This window comes from Phalacrocorax carbo, chromosome 6 (genome assembly GCF_963921805.1).
Source record: "Phalacrocorax carbo chromosome 6, bPhaCar2.1, whole genome shotgun sequence".
NCBI lineage: Eukaryota > Metazoa > Chordata > Aves > Suliformes > Phalacrocoracidae > Phalacrocorax > Phalacrocorax carbo.
In genome coordinates this window covers 22,718,384-22,744,935 of record NC_087518.1, presented here as the reverse complement: position 1 = coordinate 22,744,935, position 26,552 = coordinate 22,718,384, and the positions used below count along the sequence as shown (strand labels likewise).

General features: G+C 35.8%; 1 protein-coding gene across 11 annotated transcripts in view; it reads right to left on the bottom strand.

The window, feature by feature from the left end:
* Positions 1-411: 411 nt before the first annotated feature.
* ATG7 (autophagy related 7) overlaps positions 412-26,552 on the bottom strand; it is a 114,202-nt gene continuing 88,061 nt past the window's right edge. For 4 of the 11 annotated variants that reach the window (XM_064454241.1, XM_064454244.1, XM_064454242.1 and 1 more), the window contains one exon: positions 412-766. Coding sequence is in view for 4 of the 11 variants with exons in the window: in XM_064454242.1 (XP_064310312.1) it covers positions 734-766 (33 nt within the window). In the remaining 7 variants the exon portion in view is untranslated. Of the gene's footprint in view, positions 767-17,374; positions 19,524-20,167; positions 20,215-20,518; positions 20,581-21,977; positions 22,018-22,482; positions 22,544-26,552 lie in introns of all 11 variants that reach the window. The other 7 variants (XR_010373357.1, XR_010373360.1, XR_010373358.1 and 4 more) reach the window with 4 other exon arrangements.

Below are 26,552 nucleotides of genomic sequence, written 5' to 3'. Positions count from 1 at the left end.
CAATCATCCACACCCCGAAAGCAATTTTTACTTTATAACAGTGTTCTCTAAACTTCAGGGGAGCCGAATCATACCAATGCATTTTGGTCTTTCCTGTGTAAAAATAAGTCAAACCACATTTGTTCCGTTGCATGAAATTATAAGATCTTTACAGAGAATAAGACCTCCATTGACTCAGGCAAAAACAATCAGTATGTACTTTGAAACATCAAGCAATGTGGTGTAGGCAGTAGGTGTAGGTTCTTACCTACTCCTGCTCTCCTTTAAAGATGCAGTTTAAATCACAATAGCAGAATAATCTCATTCTTAACAATAAATTCCAACTAAAAGGGTACAAATCTGGGAAAGATGAAACAAGACATTTAGACATATTGCTTGGACACGTCCATTCACAAGCAAAATAAAAACTGGGACAAATGAAACACCAAAGTTTACTTAAGCAGCATATTTTATCCATAAGCCATATTTAGAAACTAAAAAAAAAAAAAAAAAGACTACCACGCTTACACATAACCACATTGCTTTAGTTATTTACATAATAAAAATAAAAATGTGGTGTTATATCAATAACAGACTGCTTTTAAGGTGAAGATATTAATGTAAAAATGTGGATTATATTTGTCTGTATTTGTAGCAGTCAGAATGGGTAAGCAATCATTAACTTGTCAAATAACAGATAAAAGACAGCACTGCAGTCCAAAGTAGGTCATCCTCCACCTTATTCAGCTGATTTTCAGACTGTTTCATCATCACTCATGTCCCAGATCTGCAACAAAAAAGGAAGTGTAATTTTAGTTTGTGGAGTTCAAATATGCTTTTAATATACCTTTATAAAATTAGTATCACTATTTAGAAGGAAAAATAAATAACATTTTATGGATTGTTGACTAGTACCAATGGAGCTTTACATAAAATTCAGTGTTTTTCTCTTCTGTTAACAATCTACACACAGTTCATTATTTGTAATCTTGGGGGTATTTTTTAACATGTACTTTTCAGCAGTTGTTCCTGAATTGACAGTTTGCTTGTGTGCTATTTATTGCAATTTACATTAAGCCGTAGACCAAAACCCAGACATTTTGTTTCGGTTTGCTGACTCACTCACATACTTAATGTGGATAATAACTTATAATAAATAGCATACTTCACTAAACATTGCCAAAATTTTTCAAGACATTTATGAAGAACTAATTGTTCTCCACTACTTCATTTTGCACTCAAATATTAGATCTCATAAACAGCACCCTAAAGATGAGAAGTTATATGGAAATTTCCACTTCCCTATTCTTCAAAGAAACTTTAAAACTACACAAACTTTTTCTGCAGTACAATGTAATTGTACTTTTACTTTGCTACTTGATCAGGAAGTGGTTCTAGATTGCAGGGGAAAAAGTGAATATTTTCACAGAACATCAACAATCTGGTATCCTTGTGAACACACTAAGGTGAGTGTTACAAATTCATACCAGTTACCAGGGAGCAGAATGCATGATCTGAGGAAAAATACAGGGACTTGCAAGCAGAACTGTTTGGAGGGGGTGGGAGGTAGGGAAAGAGATTCTGGATATCTAATACAAGCTTTTTCTTCCAAAGAAATGTGGGTGCTCTTAAAAAACTGATCTTTGGGGGTTTAGCTCATGGCAAATACCCTCCTTCCACTTAGAATCATAGAATCATAGAATGTCCTGAGTTGGAAGGCACCCACAAAGATCATCAAGTCCAACTCCTGTCCCTGCACAGGACAACCCCAAATTTATACCATACCTCAGAGGGCACTGTAGAAGTGCTTGTTCAATATGGTCAGGCTTGGTGCTATGACTACCTCCCCAGGGAGCCTGTTTCAGTGCTCCACCACCTGCTGGGTGAAGAACCTTTTCCTAATATCCAACCCAAACCTCCCCAGGCACATCTTCCTTCCATTCCCTTGGGATCTGTCACTGGTGACCATAAAGAAGAGATCAGCACCTGCCCCTCCTCTTCCCCTTGTGAGGAAGCTGCAGACCATGATGAGGTCTGCCCTCAGCCTCCTCTTCTCTAGGCTAAAGCCTCTTCATTTGTTCAGCTGCTCCTCATATGGTTTCTCCTCTAAACCCTTCATGATCTTTGTGGCCCTCCACTGGACACTCTCTAGTAGTTTTACATCCTTAATGTTCTGTGATGCCCAAAACTGCACACAGTACTCAAGGTGAGGCTGGTCTTGCAGTAGCTTGGGATCTGGACTAACATGGGTACTCAGCTTTGTGTTGGATTTAATAATATCATAATGTCAATTTTATAATATGGAAAACTTTATCTCTGACTTAGAGCATTTCAAACTTGTCTAAATTAGCAGCAACACTGCTGGAGTACCATGTAGTCTTTTTGACTACAAGAACAAGAATGCCACTTCCATGGCATACAGCACTCAAAACTCATAGTTTTGAGTGCTGCATGCACTGCCCATAGCCTAACAAAAAAGGAGCAGCATCAGTCCTTTGTCCCTGTGGAAAATGAAACATAATTTGTGTGTTGGCATAAAGTCGCCCACTAAGTTATTCTCTCATTTTACATCCTGACAACTAAACTATATCCAAAGAAATACAGAACATGAACAGTGATTTAGACTGTAAATTCTTCAGGGCACAAAGCAGTGTTTTATATGTATACAGTGTCTAGTACAACGGGTCAGTGTTCACAGTTGCATGGCCTAACACACGCATTAGCATTAGACAAATAAAAAATAGAAACAACTCAATTTCTAGACAGCTAACAATGATCTATAGTTCTACTAAGCCCCTTCAAGACAAAATGTAGTGTTTCTAGAATTTGAAAACATTATGAAAAAAGCTCTTCAAACCCAACCTCAGAAAACAGATAACATCAAAGATTTCTATGCAGTGCTACAAGCTGTGTAAAATGAAAACTCGGAATGGCAAGATTTTCTCAATTCCTAGAAGCGTTGCAAAATGGTGGTGTAAATTCTTATGGAAAATACTGAAGGAACAGTCTGTTTACAAAAGGAAAAAAGTTTTCATTCTGCCCTAGATGAGCAGCTTGAAGCTTGCCAAAGCAAACACAAATGTCCAGCTCACCAGTCAGGGTCAAGGATGTGGAAAATAAAATACAAAACCAAAAATCTTTAAATAGAGTTTATGATATGATTCAAGCTGGCAAAAAGCAAGAAATCCAAAGTTCAACCTGATAGTCCATCTTTGTCTAGGCCACTCCAATTTTTGAAAACAAAGCCCATAGATTGTAACTCTCACAAACATCTCTCTGTCAAAGCAGCACAATAAATACCTTTAAAAATACACCATGAGGTGATTCAAAGGCAAAAGGAAAAGAAGCCAACTGACAGCCCTAAAAAAGTCTTTCTTATCTACTAAACAGATATACTGGAGTGTAGCCAGCTCCTCTGCTCTGTGCTTTCCCATCATCTGTTCTGATCTGAACAGTGTGGGTGAGAAGGAAAGTACACTGTTTCATTTTTTACAGAGGAACACTGGTAAGGGTGCCAGTTACATTAGTAATTTTGCGCTATGAAAATACTTCCATCCAGGAACTGGCTAGCTGTTCCGTAATTCCTGTAAAGCTTGGAGAGCACTTTTACTTTACACATCTAATGTGCAATGCTTGCATTACTCTAACACCCCATACAATACAAACAGCAGCTCCAATGACACTGTAATTTCTTTTTATTGAAACCAAAGGGAAGAAACCAGTCTTCGGCCTTAGTAGTCGAGGACAGGCAACCCACAGAGGGCCTCAAGTAATTTGAAGACTAACAGACCAAGCAAATTGCACAGCCAGCAGGAAGATGAAAGCAAAGAGAAAAGAATGGCAAATTTCTCCTGTCAAAAGCACACCTCTTTTCTAGGACTGCTTTAGTACAAAAGGATGTGCAAAAAGACTGAAAATGAGGTTCAGAGGTATTTAACTGCTAAGCAAGCATCCTGGATTGGGGAGAATTATTTTCAAGTGTTTGAAAAGGATGCTATTATTTTACTTCCAGAAGAACAACAGTTTTACAAGACAATTTACCCTTCATCTAAATATCAGAGCAGTCACAACAGCACCGTGTGTTGTAATTTACTAAGGTTTATAAAGAACGAAGTAGTAGCACCTTAATATATGACACGCAGAAAGGAGCAGAGAACATGAAACACAAGGGGAAAATTCAATACAAAAGTTAACAATTACATGTTAACCTAAAGAAAACAAGCTATACTGTGCAAAATAAGTCGTGTTAAATGTCAATAATGATAGCTAAATTATAACACATCATAGGCTAACTAAGAGTTAATAGCAATACACCTTCTAATGAAAAGACGTTTAAAATACACAGACCATGACTACACAAACTTTGGTATTACTTCAAAAGAGAAAACTTTTTAAGAACAGAGATCATAAGATACAGAAAGCCATGAAAGACAATGTCTAAAATGACTGTCATGCCAAGAATCTGATATCTAAACCAAGCTATGAATTTGAATTTTGTTTTCACTTCTCTTCTGTCCTGCAGCACACCTGGGTGAGTCAAACCTAAACACAGCTACAGGCAATAACAGAAGTCATAGAATAGGAAGATAATAAACCAGCTGTCACAACCAACCCAGTTAGTACAAACCTGGACAGATTATCTGAACGCACGTTTCTTCAAATATGTGCTTTTATAGTCAAGCTTCTTTGTAGAGGTTCTTAAATTTCAGATGCAAATTTATTTATTTATTTATTCAGGGTAAGAGAAGAATTCCTGCATTTGTTTGCTTGAAATGATAAGTATTTTCTTACATAATAGGAAGAATGGGAAAAAACCCATGTGTATTAACTTAAATGTTCACAAGTTCCCAGTGATGGATTTAACACAGCTCCAGACTGCACATTCAATAACTCCTACTGAGAGAGAGTTTTGCATTTCCTTCACACAACAGCAACAATTGGTACCTAAAATTTAACTTCCACATCAATGGTTCCAATGGTTCCAAAACTGGTGTTCATGTACTGAAGCAAGCAGGGGGTTTGCATCTCAGAATTAACATACATCTCAGAATTAACATGTAATTCAAATACATAACTACTTTTTATCTTACAAATAAACTTGCAAGAATATGAACACAACCCCAGGGGATTTTTATAAGTTTTTGCCAGCATGGATCTAGCAGGACTTGCCACAAAAAAATGGCTACCTCATTGAGACAAAACAAACAAACAACCCACCCCCACAAATACTACTTTCTACACACAACTGAGATAAATTTACATATGCATGTACCAAAACACTCTGCTTAGAAAAACCTGGAATAGTTTTCTTATGCAAATGACAGTATTTACTATGTTATAAATGCTCCAAATATGGTGAAGAGTAGGTAAAGAGTAAAATTCTACAGGCAGAGGCAAGGGTCAATAGTTAGATGTTACATACATCAAACAGCACAGCTGAGTAACACATGAGAACATACAGCTTCCCAGATCAGTTAAGGCTCATCATATCTTAGTTTTTGACTTAGAAATGTACACTTACTCAGGAAATCTAAACAAGTGACAAAAAGAATACATTCAAGCATATGTTTAAATTTAAAGCAACTAAATTATTTTATAATTATAAAATGTGAGCTTTTTGATAGATACTAGGTTAAACATGTTTTTATTCTGTGCTCTCCCAGAGAGACAATACATTAAAACTTCTGGCAGCTTAAATTACTTTACAAAACATGTGTGTACATGTGTCTACATATACTTGTACTAGGAACGAACTAGACATAGCAGGCCGCATTAACACTCCTTGTGACTTGTTCAGTATTTATCTTGGTCAACTGGCTGTATCTTTCAGGAATGGCAACAGAAATGAAATTGCAACTTGAAATTCATTAAATGCCTGCAAGTTCTAACATGCAACTTTTTTAGACTTCATGGTATAGACTGAGGGATAATTTTCAAGTTTAGCACCCTCCTTTCATCTTGGATACCTGATGCACAGTAAGCACTACCTTTCATCTTACTGAAACCAAAAACACTTCAAGCATTTTGCATATTCAGCAATTCCTTCCCCATCCCCCTTTCCCACAGGAAAAAAAGCCGTAAATAAAAAACCAACATGAACATTATTCTATGCTGATGTGAGCATTTAGCTTTGTTAAGAATTTATATCTAGATGAATGTCAGAGCCTACACAGTGCACTCTTTGGTAAAGTATTTTCTTTGCTATCTAAGAAACTGGGGTAATGCACTTAAACAAGGATCCACTCTTTCTCCCAGTGGCAAGAGCTTATCCTACAAAAATCACAGTGGTTCCCCCACAACAACTGTTCATCCAGTCCATACCTCACCATTCTTCTACAACAGATTTCTATTTCTGCAGCAAGATATGGATAACTTTTTTAGAAGTGGCTGGCTGCTAACTTTTTATAATGAAACTACAGCTAAAATCAGTTTTGGCTATCATCTGAAGAATTAACTACAGACTATCAGATACTTCTTACTTCAGTTGACACAGAAATTACAAACTTAAAACCACACAAAAAGAAATTAACCTTTAAAAACAAAAATAAAAGCCAATGATCATAAAACCAGCATCTCTTTCTTCAAGCTGCTTTATTTAAATAGTAGGTAAAGAAATCATGGACAATTTTTCCAGACCCCTGTACACAATGGTCCTACCCTAGCTAGTTGACATGGCTGACAAACTCCTAGCAACCTTAGTACCTATACAAGTTCTTTTTTTTCCCCGTTTCTGCCTTCACAGCCTTTCCTGTCTGAATGGTTTATTATCTTGCAATAAAATTCAAGTCCATCAACTCTGTACTTTCTTTCAATGATGGTGCCCCTGACTGATGCTTGTTTTCCTTTCATAGCCTTTCCAAAATTCTGTATTTTCAGCCCATAACCACTGCTTAAAATCTAGGACAAGGTTACAAGGCATTCTCATTTTTATCTCATCCAACAGCACCCATTATTCTTCAAGTTCCTCTTACATACAGTCTTCTTGAATATATGTATAATATTTCTTATGAGTGGCGTCACTTTTCACACAAACTGCAAACACTATGCTGCTCAAAATCACTTGACTGATTTCCATCTTGCCAGCTGCAGTATGTTTAAGATTCCTGCCATCACCTTTCAGGACACCTCCTTTCTCCTCTGATGACCTCCATTCTATCAAGCTACAGCTATCCTGAATTTGATTTTCTGTCCCTTTACCATTTACTCTATTTTTCTGTCCATTTATCCAGCACCTACTGTTTTAGGAGCTTGGGACAAAGGGATCACAGTCGTCTTCTGAAAATGTCCTCTTCCAGGATGGGCTTTATACTTTGTTTGACCGACCTACGTTTGAGCTATTATTGCAACAGTTGCTCAACATACAGATTCAGCAGGCTCCTTAACATGCTCATACACTTGAAATCAGATAATTTTCTAAATATATTGTAGAACTCGCATCTGAAGATTCCAAATACTTTGTAAGATATATTTAAGAACAAAGAAATTTGAAAGATACAGTTTAGAAAAAGGCAAGCAAATAATACAGAAAGTATATGTTTACAGTGTAAACTTTTAGCTAGAAAGCCTTTTAAATATCGTCTAATAATATGTTCCAAACATATACAAATACTAGCACTGGACAGTAATTAGTCCCTTCTGGTTTTACAGCAGTTTTCCTAGTTATTCATCAGATTATTACATTAAAACATTACCGAAAAGGTTTTTTACATGACTAACAGTTAATGAAACAATACAATAAAAGAAACAAAAAAATGCATACTAGGGTTTTTTTGGTATAAGAATGCCTCAGACACATTTCCTTTCATTGTTTCTTGTTTTACAAGGGAAAAAAAACAAAGCAGAGAAGCAAGCAAATACAAAACAAATTTCCTCTCTAAAAGTGCTTTGGAGCTGAAAAGGCCATTTTTCAGAGCACAGCACTTGAGTTCCTGGAATGACGTATGCCTGAGAGGCTAGTTTCTACTATTAAGATAGTTTCTACTGTTATTTTCTTTTCCTCAGGCTCTTAAAAACTGAAAACAAACAAGTGTGAAAACAAACGACCGTCCCCCCACACTAAGCAGGTTTGATGATTGCCATTATCCTATTTTGTGTGGGATTTTAAACTTCATTTTACTACCACCAAAAGGCAACTATCCAAACAAAACGTGTGTTTCAATGAAGCTGCAATTAATGTAAATACTGTCATAGATTAGATCTGATATAAACCCATTGACTAAAATGAAAATGAAAACATTATAGTATAGAAAAGTATACATTCAAATTGTTCTATCATCTTCCTGCTTTGATAAGCCCAGATTTTACATTAAAAAATAAAAACATGTGTAAGTCTATATCCATTTCATTTGTAAATCCTGCAAAAAATTAACAATGTAGATGTAAACACACACTTACTTTCAAGGGTTTCACAGACTCGTACACGAAATCTAGCTTATATACATAACTGGATCTCTCGGAATAACTAACACCATTTATACATGTGAGTCTATGCCATTCCAGCTACAGACTTTATTTGTTTTGCTGTAAATCAATACCTTGTCATTTTCCACTACATCTTTTTAATTCACAGGTGTTGCATAACTGCTGCCTAAGACCTGTAAATTAGCTTTCAGGTCATACAGAACCAAACATTTGATAGTTTCTGATCAAAAAAGAGCACTGGTTTAACTACACATGCTAGTCAGTTGAATTTCAGAAATAAACAATTCAGAAACAATAAAGAGATTATAAAACATGATACTTAAGGTACATTCAGTCTTCTAATATGGGGTGACAGAATCACAGACTGAGCTTGACTGGAGGATGCATCTGGAGATCCATTTTTTCACTCAAAGCAGGGCCAACTAGATCAGGTTGCTCAGGGTCTTGTCCAGCTGAGTTTTAAATATTTCTGAGATTTCATCACAGCCTCTCCAAGAATCCTGTTCCAGTGTTTTACTTTAAGTCCGAACATAAGATTAAATCATCTCTTGAAACACAGATCATCTTTGTCAAATCAGCCTATACCATCACATACCCATAAATATGCCCTCTATCATTACCATCCTCACAATGCTTCTTTATAGCACCTGCCCATGGTCGACAGAGCAACACCATCCTGACAGGAGGAGAAGACTCATCTACTTCCAGTCTTTTAATCAGCTTAAAGATGCTAAGTTATAAAGGTACAGTTCTATTCACCTAATAAACCAGATAACCCTTATATTCAAAAGCAATTCTAACTAGATAACTAGATGGCTGGTCAGACATGGGACACATTCCTGGATGTGCGTTCTGACAGTCTGTGTGAAGAATCAATCATCTCACCACTCCTCATGGAGAGAGAGAGATCTGCGGTGGAAGAAAGAACTAAGATTGGTATTTGCAAACCATGTCTTATCATGAAGGGAGACTGTCAAGTGTTATGAAAGCCTTTCAGAACGGGAAAAATCTCCCTCTTGTTTTAAAAAAAAAAAACCAAAACCCCTCAACTTCTACAAGTAAAAAAAGTCCACAGAATTCCTTGAAGTTGTATTGACTGATTAAAGTGCATAGACCATTTTCAGATGAGAGAGAATACCTAACAATAAAAGTATTACTGGAAGGTCACCTAATTCCGATATGAGTCATATTTCAACCCAACGCCTAAGGTATATTCTTGTTTAATCGACTATACTCCATCTTCACAAAGTGTAGATGGCAAAGACAAACAAAATATGCATTATTCCAAATAATTCTGAAATCAGTATGGATTACTTTCAACTCAATTCCCATTATCAGAAAATAACAATTGGCAGAAAAAACATGACACGTATTTCCCATGTGTGGTTATGTCATCTTACATGCACATTTTGTACACGTATTTAGTATGAACATATTTACTCTAGTGCACTGTATATGTAACACGTAAGTAATAGAAAGCTTGAAAAGCAATCAAAATACTAATTAGTTACAATTTTTATTTATCCAGTGACCTCACTGATCTCATCACTTCTTCCATGGAGGTACATGTGGTGTATATACAACATTTCTATCTTGTGGAGGAGGCATCAGGAAGTTGTGGAAAACTTTTTTCTCTTATGCAGAAAGAATGCTTTTCATATAGCTAGAAACTAAACTAATTTCTGAAGACACCAGCTGAAACTAAATGAATAAAGGAAGATGGTTCCAGTACTGAATGCATAAATGATACTGCAATAATCAGGTTTATTTCACATTATACAGTTCAAAACCTTAGAGAAGATAAATGCATTTGTATTAAAATCTGACATGCCAGTTTCTCCCTTGATTATTACTAAAATCCTACATGTCACTTCTCTCATTATGTTTATCAAATAGTATAAAAATAAATATTACACAGAAAACTGCAAGAGTTGGCATAAAAGCACAACTAGTAAAATATTTAGATATTAAAGGTAGAGATATTGTAGAAATACAACAGACACATCAGGTTTATGGTTCAGTTCTACTAAAACCCTATTGTTTCAAAATGGACAGAAAATTAACATGAGAAAGCACAAGGTACATCAGCAATAACAGACTTCTACAATCACATTGCCTCACTCTTAAAGTATTTGCTATGCCCATACATTACACAATTTTCCACATAATAGAGGCAGCCTCAAGTTCATTTAAAAACCTATGTAGTGACTCAGGAAACAGTTCTGAAACTACATGTCCAACTCAGATTCACCTGAAAACCTGCACAAGTGTCAGATTAATTTTTATAACACTTCCATTAATATGGAAACAACTGAACAATTAAGAATTTTGATGATACTGTGCAGAGATTTTGTGCTATGAGGGTCTTACATGACTCTTAGGAATCTGTAACTCTTTCTGAAATTGCTTTTGGTTTTCTGACCACATATTTTCAACATCTGTTGGACTAACAAATCATTTGTGAATACCTGTATGTGTCCTAGCTATCAAATCTCCTTATTTAATTCTCTAATTTTCCCTTTATCTGTCCTGCTAGACCTGCTTTAACAAAGTAGAAAACCACTTGCTCTCCTTTTGGTTTTTTCATTCCCAGAATGCAATGAGAAAGCAATATTTGAACAAGCTCTTGCCAGTAGGTGAACCTTATTTTAGCCTAATGGCGCAAAACTGTTGGAAGATGGCGTAATCATGCCAAGTGATTAGTTTCTTTGAGTGCAGAGTTCACCAATTCAAAAATCAAACGCACTCTGTTGCAATTCATTATTTGTAACCCAGTGCTGTGAAAAAGCAAAGAAATACAGCCACTCCAATGTAATCTATCTGGTACAAAATCTTTTTATAAGTCTATTTAGCCTAGTCAAGCTTAGCAAAGCACTGTTACAACACTTCTATAGTATCATAATAACACGAAGTATGCAGCATGCTACCTTATGGCGCTCTAACACAAAGTATATTGCAGATGTGCTATACTAAAGGTTTCCAGTTGCTTACAAGCCAAACATCTTGTTTTGTCTCAGAGTGTGTCCTGTCCCCCCCCCCAATTATGGGATTACTTTAATCTTTTTGCCTATTACATTATTCCAATTACACTGAGTTTATGGGATCAACAGGGACCGCAGAAAGAACACGTTAATCCAAGTGTGAACGACAGAGTGAGAAGCTATTTTTAAAAGTTTAATTGCAGGGCAGCAAATATAGTTAGTATGTTTTTAAATGGGAATATAAACCAGGGCTGTTAAGTGAATTTTCCGTAAAATTAATCTTAAAACAAGCAACAGATCTCCTGCACTATGAAAACATACTTTACTTCTTTGTGGCACTAAATTTACATTATCTTAAATGTCCCATTGTTGTCACTTTACCACCTCCTCTTCCCCCTCAAAGAAAGTACTGGAATGTACTTATGAGGTTGTTCTGCTTAATTTTGAACAACTGTTTTAATTCAAACAGAAAATTGTAAAAAACGGCAGGGCCTTCAGGGATATCCTCTCATGCTGTGACTCCTGGCAGGTTGCACGAGCCAAGCGATGCCAGGCTACAACAGCGTTCAGCTGAGACGTGTCCCCAGAGCAACAAACTGCAGCAGAAAGCAGTGCTGACTTTTCATCAGGCTGAGCTTTTCCTTTTGTGCCAAGAGGAGCAGGCTCAAGAGGCAGTTTGACAATATGCTGTGACACCTTTTCGGACAACATTCAAAACCAAGGTCATACTCATTTATAAACATTTAAGTTCATATAACACTTCAAAAATGGTTTTCTTTTCACTAGTGACTAAAATTATTCATTTTACTCAGTTTACAAAGCTCTTCAATTCCTTACAGAACTGGTAATAAACAGAAATTAAAGGGAACAGGGGACTACAGATATTGCAGAGGGTAAAACTGAAGACTTGCTATAAACCAAAACACAAAAGGCACCCTGTAAATAATTGAAACATTAAGCTATAGTTCACAAATGCTCTTTTAAACTAAAAAAAAACCACCACCAAACCCCCAAAAAACAAAAAAACCCACAAACCTGAGAAGCACTCTCAAAATGTTAATTTAAATGTTTGGGTCTAAATTTGAGAAACATAAGGTCTTTAATAACTACCATGTGGGTCTAAGGCAGGCAAATTATTTTATCCAACATAAACACCTTAAAAGAACTATTTTAATCATCTCTTTACTTTGGCAACATGGGACCGCACTCCCTAAATATGGATCTTGTCTTGTGTAAACTGGTCTACTTTTGCTTCGCCATGCTCACTAACAAGCTGCATTCAGGATTGCAACTCCATATATAATAACCTTGTTCTTATCCGTTCTGACTTAACACCAAACTTCTCATAACATTTTTCTGGCTCGATGGAATATTCCTACAAAATGCCGGTTCTGGATTCACCTGTTGTGTAATGGAGAACACTTAAAACAACTAAACCCCCACACTTACCTCAAAAACATTAACACAAAGTACAGAGTACTATTGTTCCAAAGCTCCACTGGGAGCTCACTGGGAGAAAAGTGATACATTTTGTATTTTCTATAAAGCTGACCACTACTCCTGGATTAACTGTTCAAACTGCCTGCTACTTTATAACAAAATTTATTTAAAAGCTCTTATGTAGTTATAATTTTTCTCTTCTAGTGTGATAAACAAATGAATTGCAATTCTAATGAAACTGTTCTTTCTCCTCATAACAGTATATAAAAAAAAATTATTTTGTAACCAAGAACTGAGGTTTTGATTTCCTCCACATCAGAGATGCATGTTTTTCCCCATTTTGTTTTTCATTATGGGTAACAGGACATATTTTCTAAGGAGCTAAATCAGAATTAGAGTCGTATCATACCCAGGTTGTGGTCTACGACACTACAAAAATAACATTAGAGAAAAAGAGTTTCAATAGCTATAAATGAAGTTTGGTTTCTTCATAATTGTAAGCGGGGCAGTATCAGCTAAGTGCCAGTCATTTCTGCCTTTGAAATCCTCTCCTTCTTTCTCCTCTCAGTAATGCAAACCATCCTGGATAGCAGATTCTGCATTTTTTGAGCTACACATCAAGACAATTTTAAACCACATCATAAATACTTTTAACATGGTCCTGTTTGTCCAGAGGTCCTTGTTAAAGCCCACATCACCTTATGCCTTAAATTCCTCTAATTTTCTCATTGTTCTGACAGTTGCACTGATTGCATCAATGCCATTCAAAACACAGATTTATCATTTAGGTTTGTTACTCCAGTTACAAATCTCCTTGTGTCTATGTGTGCTGGCAATACATTCTCCCACATCTCACAAACTCCTTGTCTTTAACTGTATGTTATTTCACTGTATAGCCCAAACCAGCTCCTATCAAGTTACAGACAACAAGTCATTCTGCTATTAAGTAAAGCTTTCGTTGTCCACTCACCTATTTTATCAGTTTCTACGGGGCTTTCTCACACATTGACCTATCCACAGGGGATAAATTCTCAAGCAAAATTACAAGATAAAACGTTGATAACTTGTTCTTTGATATTCCTCAGAACTAAATCATCACATTCAGGATTCAAAAAAAACCAAGTGATGGGCTGCAATAAAACTTTGCTGCTAAAGTAGAATTTGTGAATACAGCTTTGAACTACTAAAGACAGCAATTTCATTTTTTGGGGGGAATTAAAACAGGATATTAAGAGCAGGAACTATTCTATTCGCTGCCCCTCTGCGCCACATTTAATATAATGATCCATGGTCTAGTTTCATTGTAAAGATGAAGCAAAGTTTTCCTTCATCTTCAAAGTCGTGAGCTGCTTCTTCCATTGATAAGACTATGTAGTCAACAAAACTTGGCATAGCCAACCTTTAGAAATTTTTCCAGATATACACAGCTGTAAGTGAGAGAATAAGCTTGTTTAGAATTGTGATTTTTTTATAAATCAGTGCTCTATCAGTGCACTCTGATAGGCAAGCTTTGAAGAAATACGAAGAACCTTCCTAGCCACATATATGTCACCAAATGAATGATTTAAAAAAAACCACAACCAACCAAAACCAACAATTCCTTCTTTCTCTAAGACAAAATATCAGTTCAATAACTTCCTTCAGTTACTGTATCCAACAGTAAAGTACAGAAGAAAACCTTTTATGAAAAAATATTTTAAAAATTTATTTTGCTCAACTTCGATTTAAACTAGCTTTTAGCATTGAAAATAAAGGTTTACCATGAAATTCAGGGATTGAAACGCATATAAAGTTCACCAAGTTAGATACTTCTGTCACTTCTTAGTAAAATACTTCCTCCCTCTGTTCCAGTGAATAATCAGTCATGGAATCAGATAAGAGACTCATTGGAGAAGCACGTACAGGACGAAGAAAAGGGAATGGGCAAAAGTTGCAACAAAAGAAATTCTGTCTGGACATAAGGAAAAAATGTCAAGTGACAGCAGTTAAGCACCAGGACAAGCTTCCCAGTGATTCAGCCCTGCACCAAAGGGGAATCTGGATGTGATCACCTCCAGAGCTCCCTTCCAGTCTCAATTTTCTATGCCTCTGTAATACCCAACTGGTAGTTATGTGTTATAATTTAAGTTGTATTAACATTATTAGGTTACTCAGTTATATCCATCATGAACAATTAAATCCTCTAATGGGTTTAGCATCTTAACTGAATCTTGTTTACTCTAAAGGCTTATTTGTTGGTGGGGTAGGGGGGATCGCTAAGGGAAAGAGGCGGTGGCATTTCTTTTTCAAGCGCAGCTCAACATGCACCATGATGAAGTTTCATTCATAAAACACCGAGGTAGCAAAGTTTTAACCAAATACTGTCTACCTATTTTAACACAGAACAAGTAACCTATACTTATTACAAATACATTCTTTATAATTATTCTTTTTAAAGTCACAAAACTGTTTTCTAATTCAAAAGGTTTCTGAAACGCTAAATGATTAGCAGCCATAGTCTGATATAGTAAATTCCTGCTAATCTGATATCTAAATATTGTTGCTCTGGGTGACTTTGGTGATGTAAGGAAGTAGCCACTCATGGAAACTTTTGTATTCCTTTGTCTTTGTTGTAACACAGCTCAACTAAAATTCCAACAAAGAAAAAGGTTCCATAATGTTAACCAACAATACTGAGGGATTAAAAAAAATCCCAACCCATTAACAGTCATATCTCAGGTTTGGATCTATATGCTTCATTTTCTGTCATGGCTTCTTTGAAGATTGTTCAATACTTTAAACTCACTACCTTCAGAAAATTTCTCTAATTACTAGATAGACATGAGACAGATATGAGAGTAGGAAACCTAAAGGAAACAGGTCCACCTTGAAGAAAAGACTATGTATCTGGTTTGTCAGCCTACCTCAGCAGATAAACGACTCTTCAACTGCTCTCAGGACAGCAGAGTATTCTCCCACTGGAAGCTACACCTTCAGAGGTGGCAGACAGTCCAATCGTGCACCTATAACTAGGTGATCGCTCATCGCTAGGCCAATACCCACAGTGATCACACTATTCAGCATAATAAACCTAGTCTTATTTCTCTCAGAACTTTTATTAGTGACTTCCCTGTTCCTTGTCTTATCTAATTCAATAGCAAAAAGTTCCCCCTGATATCAGTTACACGGCATCAGCCCTCAGTTCCATTTCCATCCTGGGGATATCAGTTGAGAGCTCTAAATTTACATTCAAGAGCCCCCACATTAAAGCAAAATTCTGAGCAGAGATTCTAGATTCTTTTTGTGAGTCATGATGACAGGAAAACTGTTGTGGTCAATAAATAAACATTGCTGGGTTTTCTTACATTGTTTTCATATAAAGCAAGGTTTGCTTTTTTTGGCTATGTCAAGTATTGCTTCCAGGGAACTAGAAAAACTAGAAAAAATCCGAAGACTGGAAGTGTTTTTATTTATGTAAAGAATAAGGTGTTCCTTGAAAAGTTAGATTTCTTGAGTTAACCCTAAAATGAAGAGAACATGAACAGCTAAAATACTTTTGCACAAATTGAAAAACTCCTCTACCAGTTGGGAGCAAGCTGGAACTTGCATGGGGCCCTGCACTCACTGGGAAACATCTTGATTGTTCAGAGCAGACAAAGTCTGTTTAGTCATGTCTGCTGAAGTGGTAAGGATATTACAACACATCTGTGCAGTCTGTTTCCACAGAGGTCAATCACTTCTTGAAGCCTGTTTTTAAACCACTTTCCTCCAGCCAGAACAACACACAGACACCATTACACAGGTTGGCCATACACGTGGCTAACAGACAAGTAAGCTTTTAATAGAAGCACATGAGCAATCAGAGAAACAATCTCAGAGTCCTAGTAGACATGCAGTGCCAACACACTTACACCAATGTCCGGGAGGGATTTTGTAAGAGTCTAAGTATGCCTCAGTGAAATTTCAAAACAAGGACATTCAACGTTTCAGTGCCCACTGAGGATAGCAATAACATATTTAAAACACACAGGGACCCACAGCATGGCAAATGGAACAGGCAGCAGCTGTAACTGGTAGATTAATTCAAATTGGTTTCTTCATTTAAAAAGGATGGGGCAGGTAACACAGGATTCTTTAAGATATTCTAGCAAGTTTTTTAATCCATACCCCAAAAGAGCCAAAAGCTATTCACCTACAGAACACACTGCATGACACAATAACATACTTAGAAACAGCATTGCAGTGGTTCTTATGTAAATCAACTATGCAAGGAGTAAGTGCAGTTTTGTGCTCTACAAACAGCCAAACATTGTTTTCCTGCTTTGGCAGTGGTACCTCAATTTTCAACATACACCCTCTCTTTTACCTATATTGCATTACTGGAAGGAAGAGAGTTTCAAGATGCATCTATACAACGATTATGAAATTACATGTGAAGTGCCAGCTCTGTAGAGAGCAGCTTCATGATGACCTTTCAAATGTTGGTCAATCTTGCTCCACAAGACTGTGTTAAGGTTAAGACAACCAGCAAAATATTATACAAATCCATATACAAATGAGGATACAAATCTTACTGTGTTTGGATCTCTGTCTCATCTAGGGCATGGAAATACATACTCTTCAGCTTAATTTTGCACTCTGGAGCATCTTCAGCCTTGCAGGTGAGGACACAATAACAGGTGGCAGCTTAAGTTATTTATATTTATTTTAACAAATTATTAGTAAATAAAAATGAATAAAATAAATGGTCTAAGCTTATTTTAAAGTCCAACCCTTCAGAACAGAAAACTAGATCTAGGCTTCATGTCCCATTAAATAACTGAGTAGGATTTGGTTTTCACAAGTAAAAGCATCAGGTTCAATAAAAGGAATGATGTATCTCCATTGATGTCTCTCCAAGCTGCAGTCAAGTTCTAATCTGGGCAATGATAACATCAGTGATATTAGTTTAGAAACAATTGCTGTTTGCTTTATTTACAGCAGCCAATCAAAAAGGGATTTATCTCTAAACTAGTACTTCTCCCACATGAAGGAAGAATGAAATTCATATGGAGACCCAGTACAAAGCTGGGCAGGCACATCACATATTTGCTGCTAACAAGAAGAAAAAAAGTCAAAAACAACAAATGATTCAAAAGGCAGAACAAGTTCCACGTTATTCCAATTATAAAAGTTCATGCACAAAGATTAGAAGTACCATTAAAACTTATGGAAAACTATGCAGTCAGTCAAGGTTTATTAAAAGACAATGGTGAATGGGATAATTATTTCATTACTGTATGCTTCTGAACTGGACTTGAACATTAGATGAGCAGGAGAGTGTAGCAGAGGTGATATAGTTATACTCCTTGACTTATACAGTATGACATGCTTACATAAATAAACGTAGTCTTTGTTACTTTGAGAAAATTGTGGTGCCACCTTGATTTATAATCCATTCAAAAAGGCAAATTAGATTAAAGGACAGCACCTAACCTGATTAAATCAAGCAGCAATGAGATTGAAGAATAAACATATTTAGGTTTTATGATTATTGGTGACAGCTTTATGAAAAATGAGTTACAGAAGATTTATTGGAAGTGTTTCATAGAACTGTGATTGAAAAGGTATTAACTGGGGTTCTAATATCACTACAGACTGGAAGCATTCTGCAGTAAAAGAAAGGTGTCAGAAAGCTGACAGCACTGGCGATGAGAGTTCAAAACAAGATAGATATAAAGTAAAATAATAAAGACAAGCTGAAAGTTAGGTCACAAGATACAAGCAAAAAACTTACAGTTAGTGACAATATAAAGGACAAAGTGGAGCTAGAATAAAAAAATTATTTAAGAAAAAACGTAGGTAAAACACTCGACAAAGCAGATATCATCTGTAGGGACACTGCCATATGGGAGTTGTTAAAAGAGAAAACCCTGGACATGAAATTCTATCAGTGCTACACAAAGATACTCCCTGATAGAAAGTAGGCTTCAGTACTAATTTTACTTTTGCCTGAAGAATTAGGTTTTTCTTTGGAAGCTTTCAAACAATGATCCAACCCAAATTCTTTAAGAAATATGGAATAAAATTATTTTTGAAGTTTAAGAACCAGATCAAACAATATAGGTGTCTCCTTGTCTCCTGACAGCACTGTTTTTTAAGAATTGATGACAACGAGCTAGTTACCAACAGTGTGGAACTCAGCTGACTAAGTATGGACAGACCAACAGTTGTCATTAGGATAAATAACTGCTTCAGAGCTGGTTACTGAAGTCATATTCCCAAGGGCTGTACAATGGGAATTCCAGCCCCCTTCTGAACCTAGTCCTTTAAAATTGCTTTGGTTGTTTTGGCCCTAGGCTGCATATTAGAAACAATAAAAGTAGTTATTTCATACTCAAAGCAAGACAGTTCGATTGCCAGTGTCAACATGACAAAGTGCTTATGGCTATAGGAGTGGGGGGAGGAAGCAAAAATGGGGGGAGGGAGGGACACGATGAGAGAAAGCTCTGTAGTTAACACTAGGCAAGTAGGAACAGAATTTCTCTCTCCAGTGGAAGCCTGGACTTACCTCACCATATTTTTTACCTTCTGTATGTTGACAATTCTGTATGACTTGTTGTTCTGGCAGTAATAAAAATCAAATTCATTATAATTATTCTTACAACATAAAGATGAAGAAATGTCCTTGGAAACAATTCTATGTCTTTGATATACATTCAATGCTTATTTAATCAGTGTGTCCTTTTTCAGCAGCAATGTAAAGAAATAAACAAGGAAATAGAGTAAGATAATTTATTGAGACAAAACCAAAATGCTATGCTTTATGCTGACCTACACATAGAAGGTAAGGAGATTTTTTTCCTCCCACAAAGTTACAGGGAACAAATGTTCAGTTTCAGCAGTAGAATACTGTTTTTTTGACAACATATAAATTTGAATTAATGACAGACATATACAACCCCAACAGACTGTACTGGCTTATCACAGTACCTGAGAATATCCAAATTACACCCAAATAAGACTTTTCAAATATAGTAATTAAAATAATGACTGAGATGCATGTAAGTGTTCACCAAGAGCCACAATCAACGTCTTAACTTAATTAATCTTGAAGAATTCTTCCACTACCTAAGAAGAAATATTTATAATTGGAGACATAATAAGATCTGTAGAGAGTATGCTTCAGGAATTTGCAAAGTTCAAATGGATTTGACAACACTGCAACGTCAATTTGAGTTTTTAAATATTTTGACTCATGCTGTTGTTGATTTTTTATCAACAGAAAATGCTCAGATGAATATAGTCAAAAGATCCTCAAGAAAAATCCAGGTAACATTAAATTTAAAATTATATACTTTATATTTATACGATATGAGTACACTTACAGAACATGGCAAAAATTTTCTGTCGTAGTAAAAAGCCTGAAACAAGACTGAATGTAATTTAGCTTGATGAACCCTTTCAGATACAACATAGCATGCAGTAATCTTAAATTTTATTTTAGTTTATGTACAGTAAGCTCTCACTTTTTTAATAAACTCTTATTTGACAATTTCAATTATTTTATTCCCTAGCACTTCTCCTTTTTTGGACAGCTGTTTCTTCAAACATTTTGCCCCAAGGCAAATCAGCTGTCTTCAGAGCTGAATGAAATTCCCTTCTCTGGCTCAAAGGAAAACTTTTGTTTGTTTGTTTAACTAGAAAGAATCCAACCATCAAAAAGCAGAAATCCTTACTTATAATCTGGGTCTTCAGATGCTGAGAACATTTTCCCCACAAATATCTCTATACTCTGACTCTGAAATGAAAGAAAATAAGCTCGTCTACCACAGGTTTGAGTCTGTCTGAACTATCTTTACTGAAATTAGGTTTTCTCTAATAGTTTGCAATTAACCATACCAAGGTTTCTGAAAAAAACAGGAATGTTCTTAAACCCTGACTATCACTTATCACAGTAAGACGTTAGCATCTGTTAGCTGAGACACAGTAGCCAACTCTGGGTGCAGCCTTCATTACTACCTCATAACATTAAACTGCAGGCTCAGTTTCATGTTACTGCAAATATTGGACTGTCTTCAAAAGACACTGTCCTGCTCCCCTCTTCTGCACTATATCTAGCAAACAAATAACCACACATGAACTGTCAGCAGACAGTAAAATTGTTAAAACTGGCATTACTTGTAACTATTTTTCTTCAGTGCTCACTGGTATTAAATAACGATATTATAGTAGCACTCCAGGAATCTTGTCATGATGTCATCATTTGCTAAGACATGCTCAAGCTAATCAGAAATCTACTTCTTGAGTTCCCACTGTACTCTAAGGCCTGCATACTGCCTATGGATGGAGTCAGTCAGTGTACCTTATAAAGCCTCACTGTTGCCATCAGTGCTCCTTTTGGCTACCCATCTTCTTGCAAACAGAATATTCTGGACTGTTTATTGATACATCACTACATTTGAAGTATTTTGGTTACAGTATCAACAAATCAAGTGTCAACTACCTGCAATTTTATCTTCAAGCCATGATTCTTAAATGGATAATTTCTTACAGATACCATATATTAAACCGAGCTGTGAACAGTAACATGAAGGAGAAAAAATAATGGTCTTCTAAATAAGTGTAATTAAAAAAACTGGTGAGTGGCTTGGAATAATGCAGGAAAATTATGTTTAAACTAGAAAATTATAGATGGGTATAGCTGCCATCACTGATTCAGAAGAGAAAGGGAGACACAGGAAGGGATAGGAGATGCAGAAAATTTGGGAAGAGGAAGTTCATAGAGAGCTATATTTAGGCAGGGTTTCTTCATCTCAGATTTTCCAGAAAATATATTACAGACAATAGTCTTAAGACAAATGAAAGGCACTCAGAGCTGTCTGGAATATGATAAGCATCCAGTTACCAGCAACAAACGAGTTCTCATAAAATCATCCATCTCTTTCCAACAAATCAAACCGCCTCTGAGCTCACAATCCTCACTTAGGCCTGACCACTTAATTCTCTTCAATCATCTGATAAATTTAAACTCTAGCTGTAGCCTGGGTGAGATGTAGGCTTTGGCAGAGAAATCAGCCTAACAAGCCCTCTGCTTGCTCACTCTTGCCTACTGCTGCAGATTATCATACTTTTAGTGATGGCCAATATAACTGTTCATGAATTTGTGCTGTGAAATTACTATGGAAAGTGACCTACCTTTGAAGAGCAAAACTTGAACAGAATCTAAAAACAGTTCCTAACAGGAAAAAAAGGGGGGAAATGGAAGTGACTGGATGGCAGTGAAGCCAAGGAGAAACTCTACTAATCAGTCTCAGAGTGAATGATTCAGCTTCAGCCAGCCTAAAATTTGCAGCTTTTCCTTTGCATGTAAATATTGTATGCCAAAAGATTCTCTTGCTTTTCCAACCATGTCAGTACGTCTAATACAAGATATTACCTTCTCTCTAAACTTTGCTGTGCTTATTCCTTAGATTGCCACAGCTGTATCACCACTAGCTAACTGTTCCACATCACAAACTCAACATTGAGAATCACTGCAACTATTTAACAATGACAGAAGCAATTGATAATTTGGACAATTGGAACACTTTTGGCTTAAGAATATGTCTAATGAGAGACACCATCTTTAACATGAAGCTGCTTCCCAGAGCAAGCTAATACATGCCTTCAGTGTTGATTCAAATGAAGAAGACTCGCTTACCCAATTGCCACTTCCCTTCAGGTACTTGCTTCTGTCTTTCAAACAATCATGCATGACCCTCCTGTTTATGAGATAAAATCAGAATGTGTCTTTCAGTGACTAAGATCTTAATTCCGCTCTCTTTGAAGTCAGTTGGAATTTTGGCATTTATTTAAATGATGAAGGATCAGATCCCAGAGTTTTTGTGCAGCAGTTTTGGAAGAATGCCAGTCTTAATAAACTCAATTAAAACATATTTTAAAGACATGACCAATCAAAATATTTATTTTCAGTCTCATAGACTCAACTCAGTGTTTGGCATATCTTTTCAGCTGAAATGCACAATGATGCTCCTTGGCAGAGGTAATACAGCACTGCAACATGTCCTACAGATTTCATTAAACAATATTCTTGTTAATGCAAGCATTTGAATCAGAAGCTTGTAAAGACTTAGCAGTACTGAAATACTATACCCATTTTCCTTCTCATCTTCACTAATGGAACAATGTCTTTGATAAATCTGGCACATCAAGATCTTAATCCTACTCTTGGAAGAAGTTCATGAACTTACCACGGTTTTCCCCTTGAGAAAAAAAATCCTTGTCAAGATAAGCTATAAAATTTATTCTTCATAAGTTAATTCTATTGCTTCAATGAAAAACAAGGGAGCCAAAAAAAAATTGTCAAGGGTATTATTATCACTACTTTCTAAAAGTACTATATAGTAATTAAAGTGGAAATTAAGACTTTTTCCACTGTGGGTTGTTATCATTATGTTCTTATAATTTTCAGTACAAAACATACTATGATAACTTGCTATCTTCAGAGATTTTAGAATCACAAATAGAATTAGAAGTTGAGGTGTAAGGGTATCTGAAGGCTTCCAGGGAGAAAAGGCAGCAACCATTTCTCATGTATACACAATCTAACTCATTTGCAGAGTGCAGAGGTGAAGAAATCAACTGAAAGCAGATTCTTAGTGCAACAATTTCATAGTTCTTAGAAGTCTTGCATTAACAGGTTTTTAAAAGATTAATAGAAGTCCAGCCTTCCTTGTAATCTTTTTTATATCTCGCTGATTACATGAATGAATTCTCCAGGATTTCAATTTCTACAGTCTTTTGAAAGCTCAAAGTATTCTATAAATATCCATTTCCACATCTTGCTGCCTCCATTACAGGCACAAAGACCAGCACACGTTCTCTACTCTTAATATTTAATTCATCTCCTTTCTATTATGAGAAGGCTTTTTATTTGAGAACTAACCAAAACCAGTTCTTTACGTGAAATGCAAAATTAAAAATAATTTGTCAGAGGTGTAAACTGCTCTGAAAAAAAAAAAAGACTCACCATCTGTAAACTGATGATTAGTAAGAGATCAGTGAATAATATTCAACATTCTGAAAAGCTGCAGGGATGGTTCTGCTAATAAGAAATTGCTAACTTAAAATAACAACTGTGTGCTTATCCCGTATAAGAACACGTAGTGTTAATAGCCAGTCACATAGCACGAAGAACAAAATATTCTATATAATTTTAAAATGTATTTTTGTGCCTACTTCTAACAATGCTATATATATGAATATTTTAATTGGTTTAAAAATTTTAATATATATTTTTAAAAGCATAATACAGTTTTTGTGCGGAGCAAAAGAACTTCTGGTTTTAATTACTGTATCACAGTTAAATTACCTAACGTACATAAGATCTGCAATGTCTTGGAAACAATAGTGGGTGGTGTTTCCTGGAATAAGGCGATATGTCCTATGACTGGAAAGGAACACACACCACCTCATTTTAATGTTCAGTCACACAGCTCAATCCACACAGTCAGGCAAGAATTAAGAATAGGAAACAGAGGGACTTCTTGTCAGGGTAACTATTCAGAGCATGGAAAAGTTAATTTAGTAGCCTGAGGCAAATAGTTAAAAGTAGCCGAAGTCAGTTATATTTGTTTCTACAAAATAGTGTATCTATTGCATCTACTGCTAGATTAAGCAAGACCACAGAAAACATAAATAACTGATCTTAACAATGGTTTTAAGATTTACATATTACAACAGTACACCACACAATACTGCAAGACATTCTGAAAATCAGTTTAAAAAATTAAGAATCTTTCACCATTTTACTTGATTATAAGAAAGTTACTGTACTTAACGTATGCATATGTACTGCATTTAGATACACAAACTGAGTATCGAATAGAAGTCTTCCAAGTAAGCCACTGAAAGCCATTTCATACTGAGACAGAAAACCTAATGTGCTAGGACACATTATCCATGCTTTTTTTTACTTTTCTGTGTATGATTTAAAAGAACTACAATTAAAACAAGCCTTGCATAGTTTACACCCAATTGTATTTTTTAAAGCTTCATTCCAAGCTAATCTAGCAAAAGTAATCTAATTCATATTCTATCTCCAGCAGGCATAGCTAGAATCAATTTTCAATTAGTCACATTGTGAGACTCCAAAATGTTCCCAAAGCATTCATAAATTAAATTGATTGTCCAACACTGCATACCATCATACTAAACTTTAAAATAATGTACATTAATCACTTAGTGGATAAATGCAAATGGTCACATTTTCAACCAGTGCACCAATTAGCGCTGTTAATTCAGAAGTGCACAGCTTGAAAGTTACTCTGCAACATACACTGCATTAGAACAGTCCGCTTTCACAAAATAAAGTCAGAGGTGTACATTACAAATTGCTAAATTTTTTACTGTAGGAGTAGACATTAAATTATGAACCTTTTATCAGTTTCTCAACACAGCTTAATATTTGTTTTGAAGCATATGAGTTGTCTTGCACATAATTTGTATGAAAAACAGGTTATGTAGATCACAACGGACCTTGTAAATTATGCAACTGCTGAGTTCAAAACTCCTACCATTCAGTCAAGATATTCCCTCTAGTTTATCTTAAAAATCACAAGAGATGAGTCTGTTTTTAAACTGATCAAGGAAGGCTTGAACTGTATTACTCTATATGTAAGTCAATAGCAAAACTTTCTTTGGCTTCATTGTAAGATTTTCAACTTGTTCAAAACTGGTTTTGTACATTTATTACTAAACATGGTTTCAACATAGTTTAGACTTGATCAACATAGTTATAAGCTACATTGGTCTAAGGACAGAAAGCAGCAACATGTGAACAAGCTGTCTAAATCCAACAATAAGCACAATTATTTTTAAGGCAAGGTTTTGCAAAACCTAGGTTTATGGTAGATAGTTATTAACTGATATAAAAATTGATGACCAGCATGAACAGAAGAGTTATAGTCAGCTCTACTTCCAGAGATTTAGGCGCTGGACATACCTACTGCACCCAAACAGAAGACTCAGTATGATACATAATATATTCTATATTAATGAGTAAATGCAAGAATTATAAAAATTCTTGGTCTCTTCCTAGCAGTAGAAACCACTAGAATTCTGAGCCTAAATTCCTTCTTCAAAAAGGAAGACAGAGATGGGAACAACAATTATTTTCCGAAACTGTCCTGACAAAACAGAAACAGCAGCTTTGCTACAGGGGAAAACAGTAGGTCTCTCAGACCAGAAATAGCTCTAATAATTATCAAGCTGAAGTTTAGCAAAAGTAGGGGTTTTTTTGCATGTGTCACCACAGTTCCCAATTTCAGAGGCAGTATTCATGAATAGCTGATGTGGCTAATACTTGTCTTCTAATATCGTGTCCTATATTTAAAAACAACCAAGTTAGGAGGTTTCTGAATTAGCTCTTGTTTCTACTGTAATTAAGCCATTTACCCGTCCATGTCAACTCCACTGAAATCCATGAATTCAAAAGTTTTCTTACAATTTTTATAAAAATTACATTAAACAATTTAATTAAGCAATACAATCAAGGGCAACTCATTTCTGCTAACTAAAAAGCATGGCTAAACACTTAAGCTCAGTATGAGATTTCAGTGTAGTTCAACTATAAGTGATCAAAACTGAGAAGCATTGGCTTAGCAACGTACAAGAACTGAGCACAATGACAGATTTATGCCTGTGTGTTCTCCTCCAAGAGTTATTATACTTTTGCTTAAAATTACAGAAAAAATTAGGTTAGGACACCTG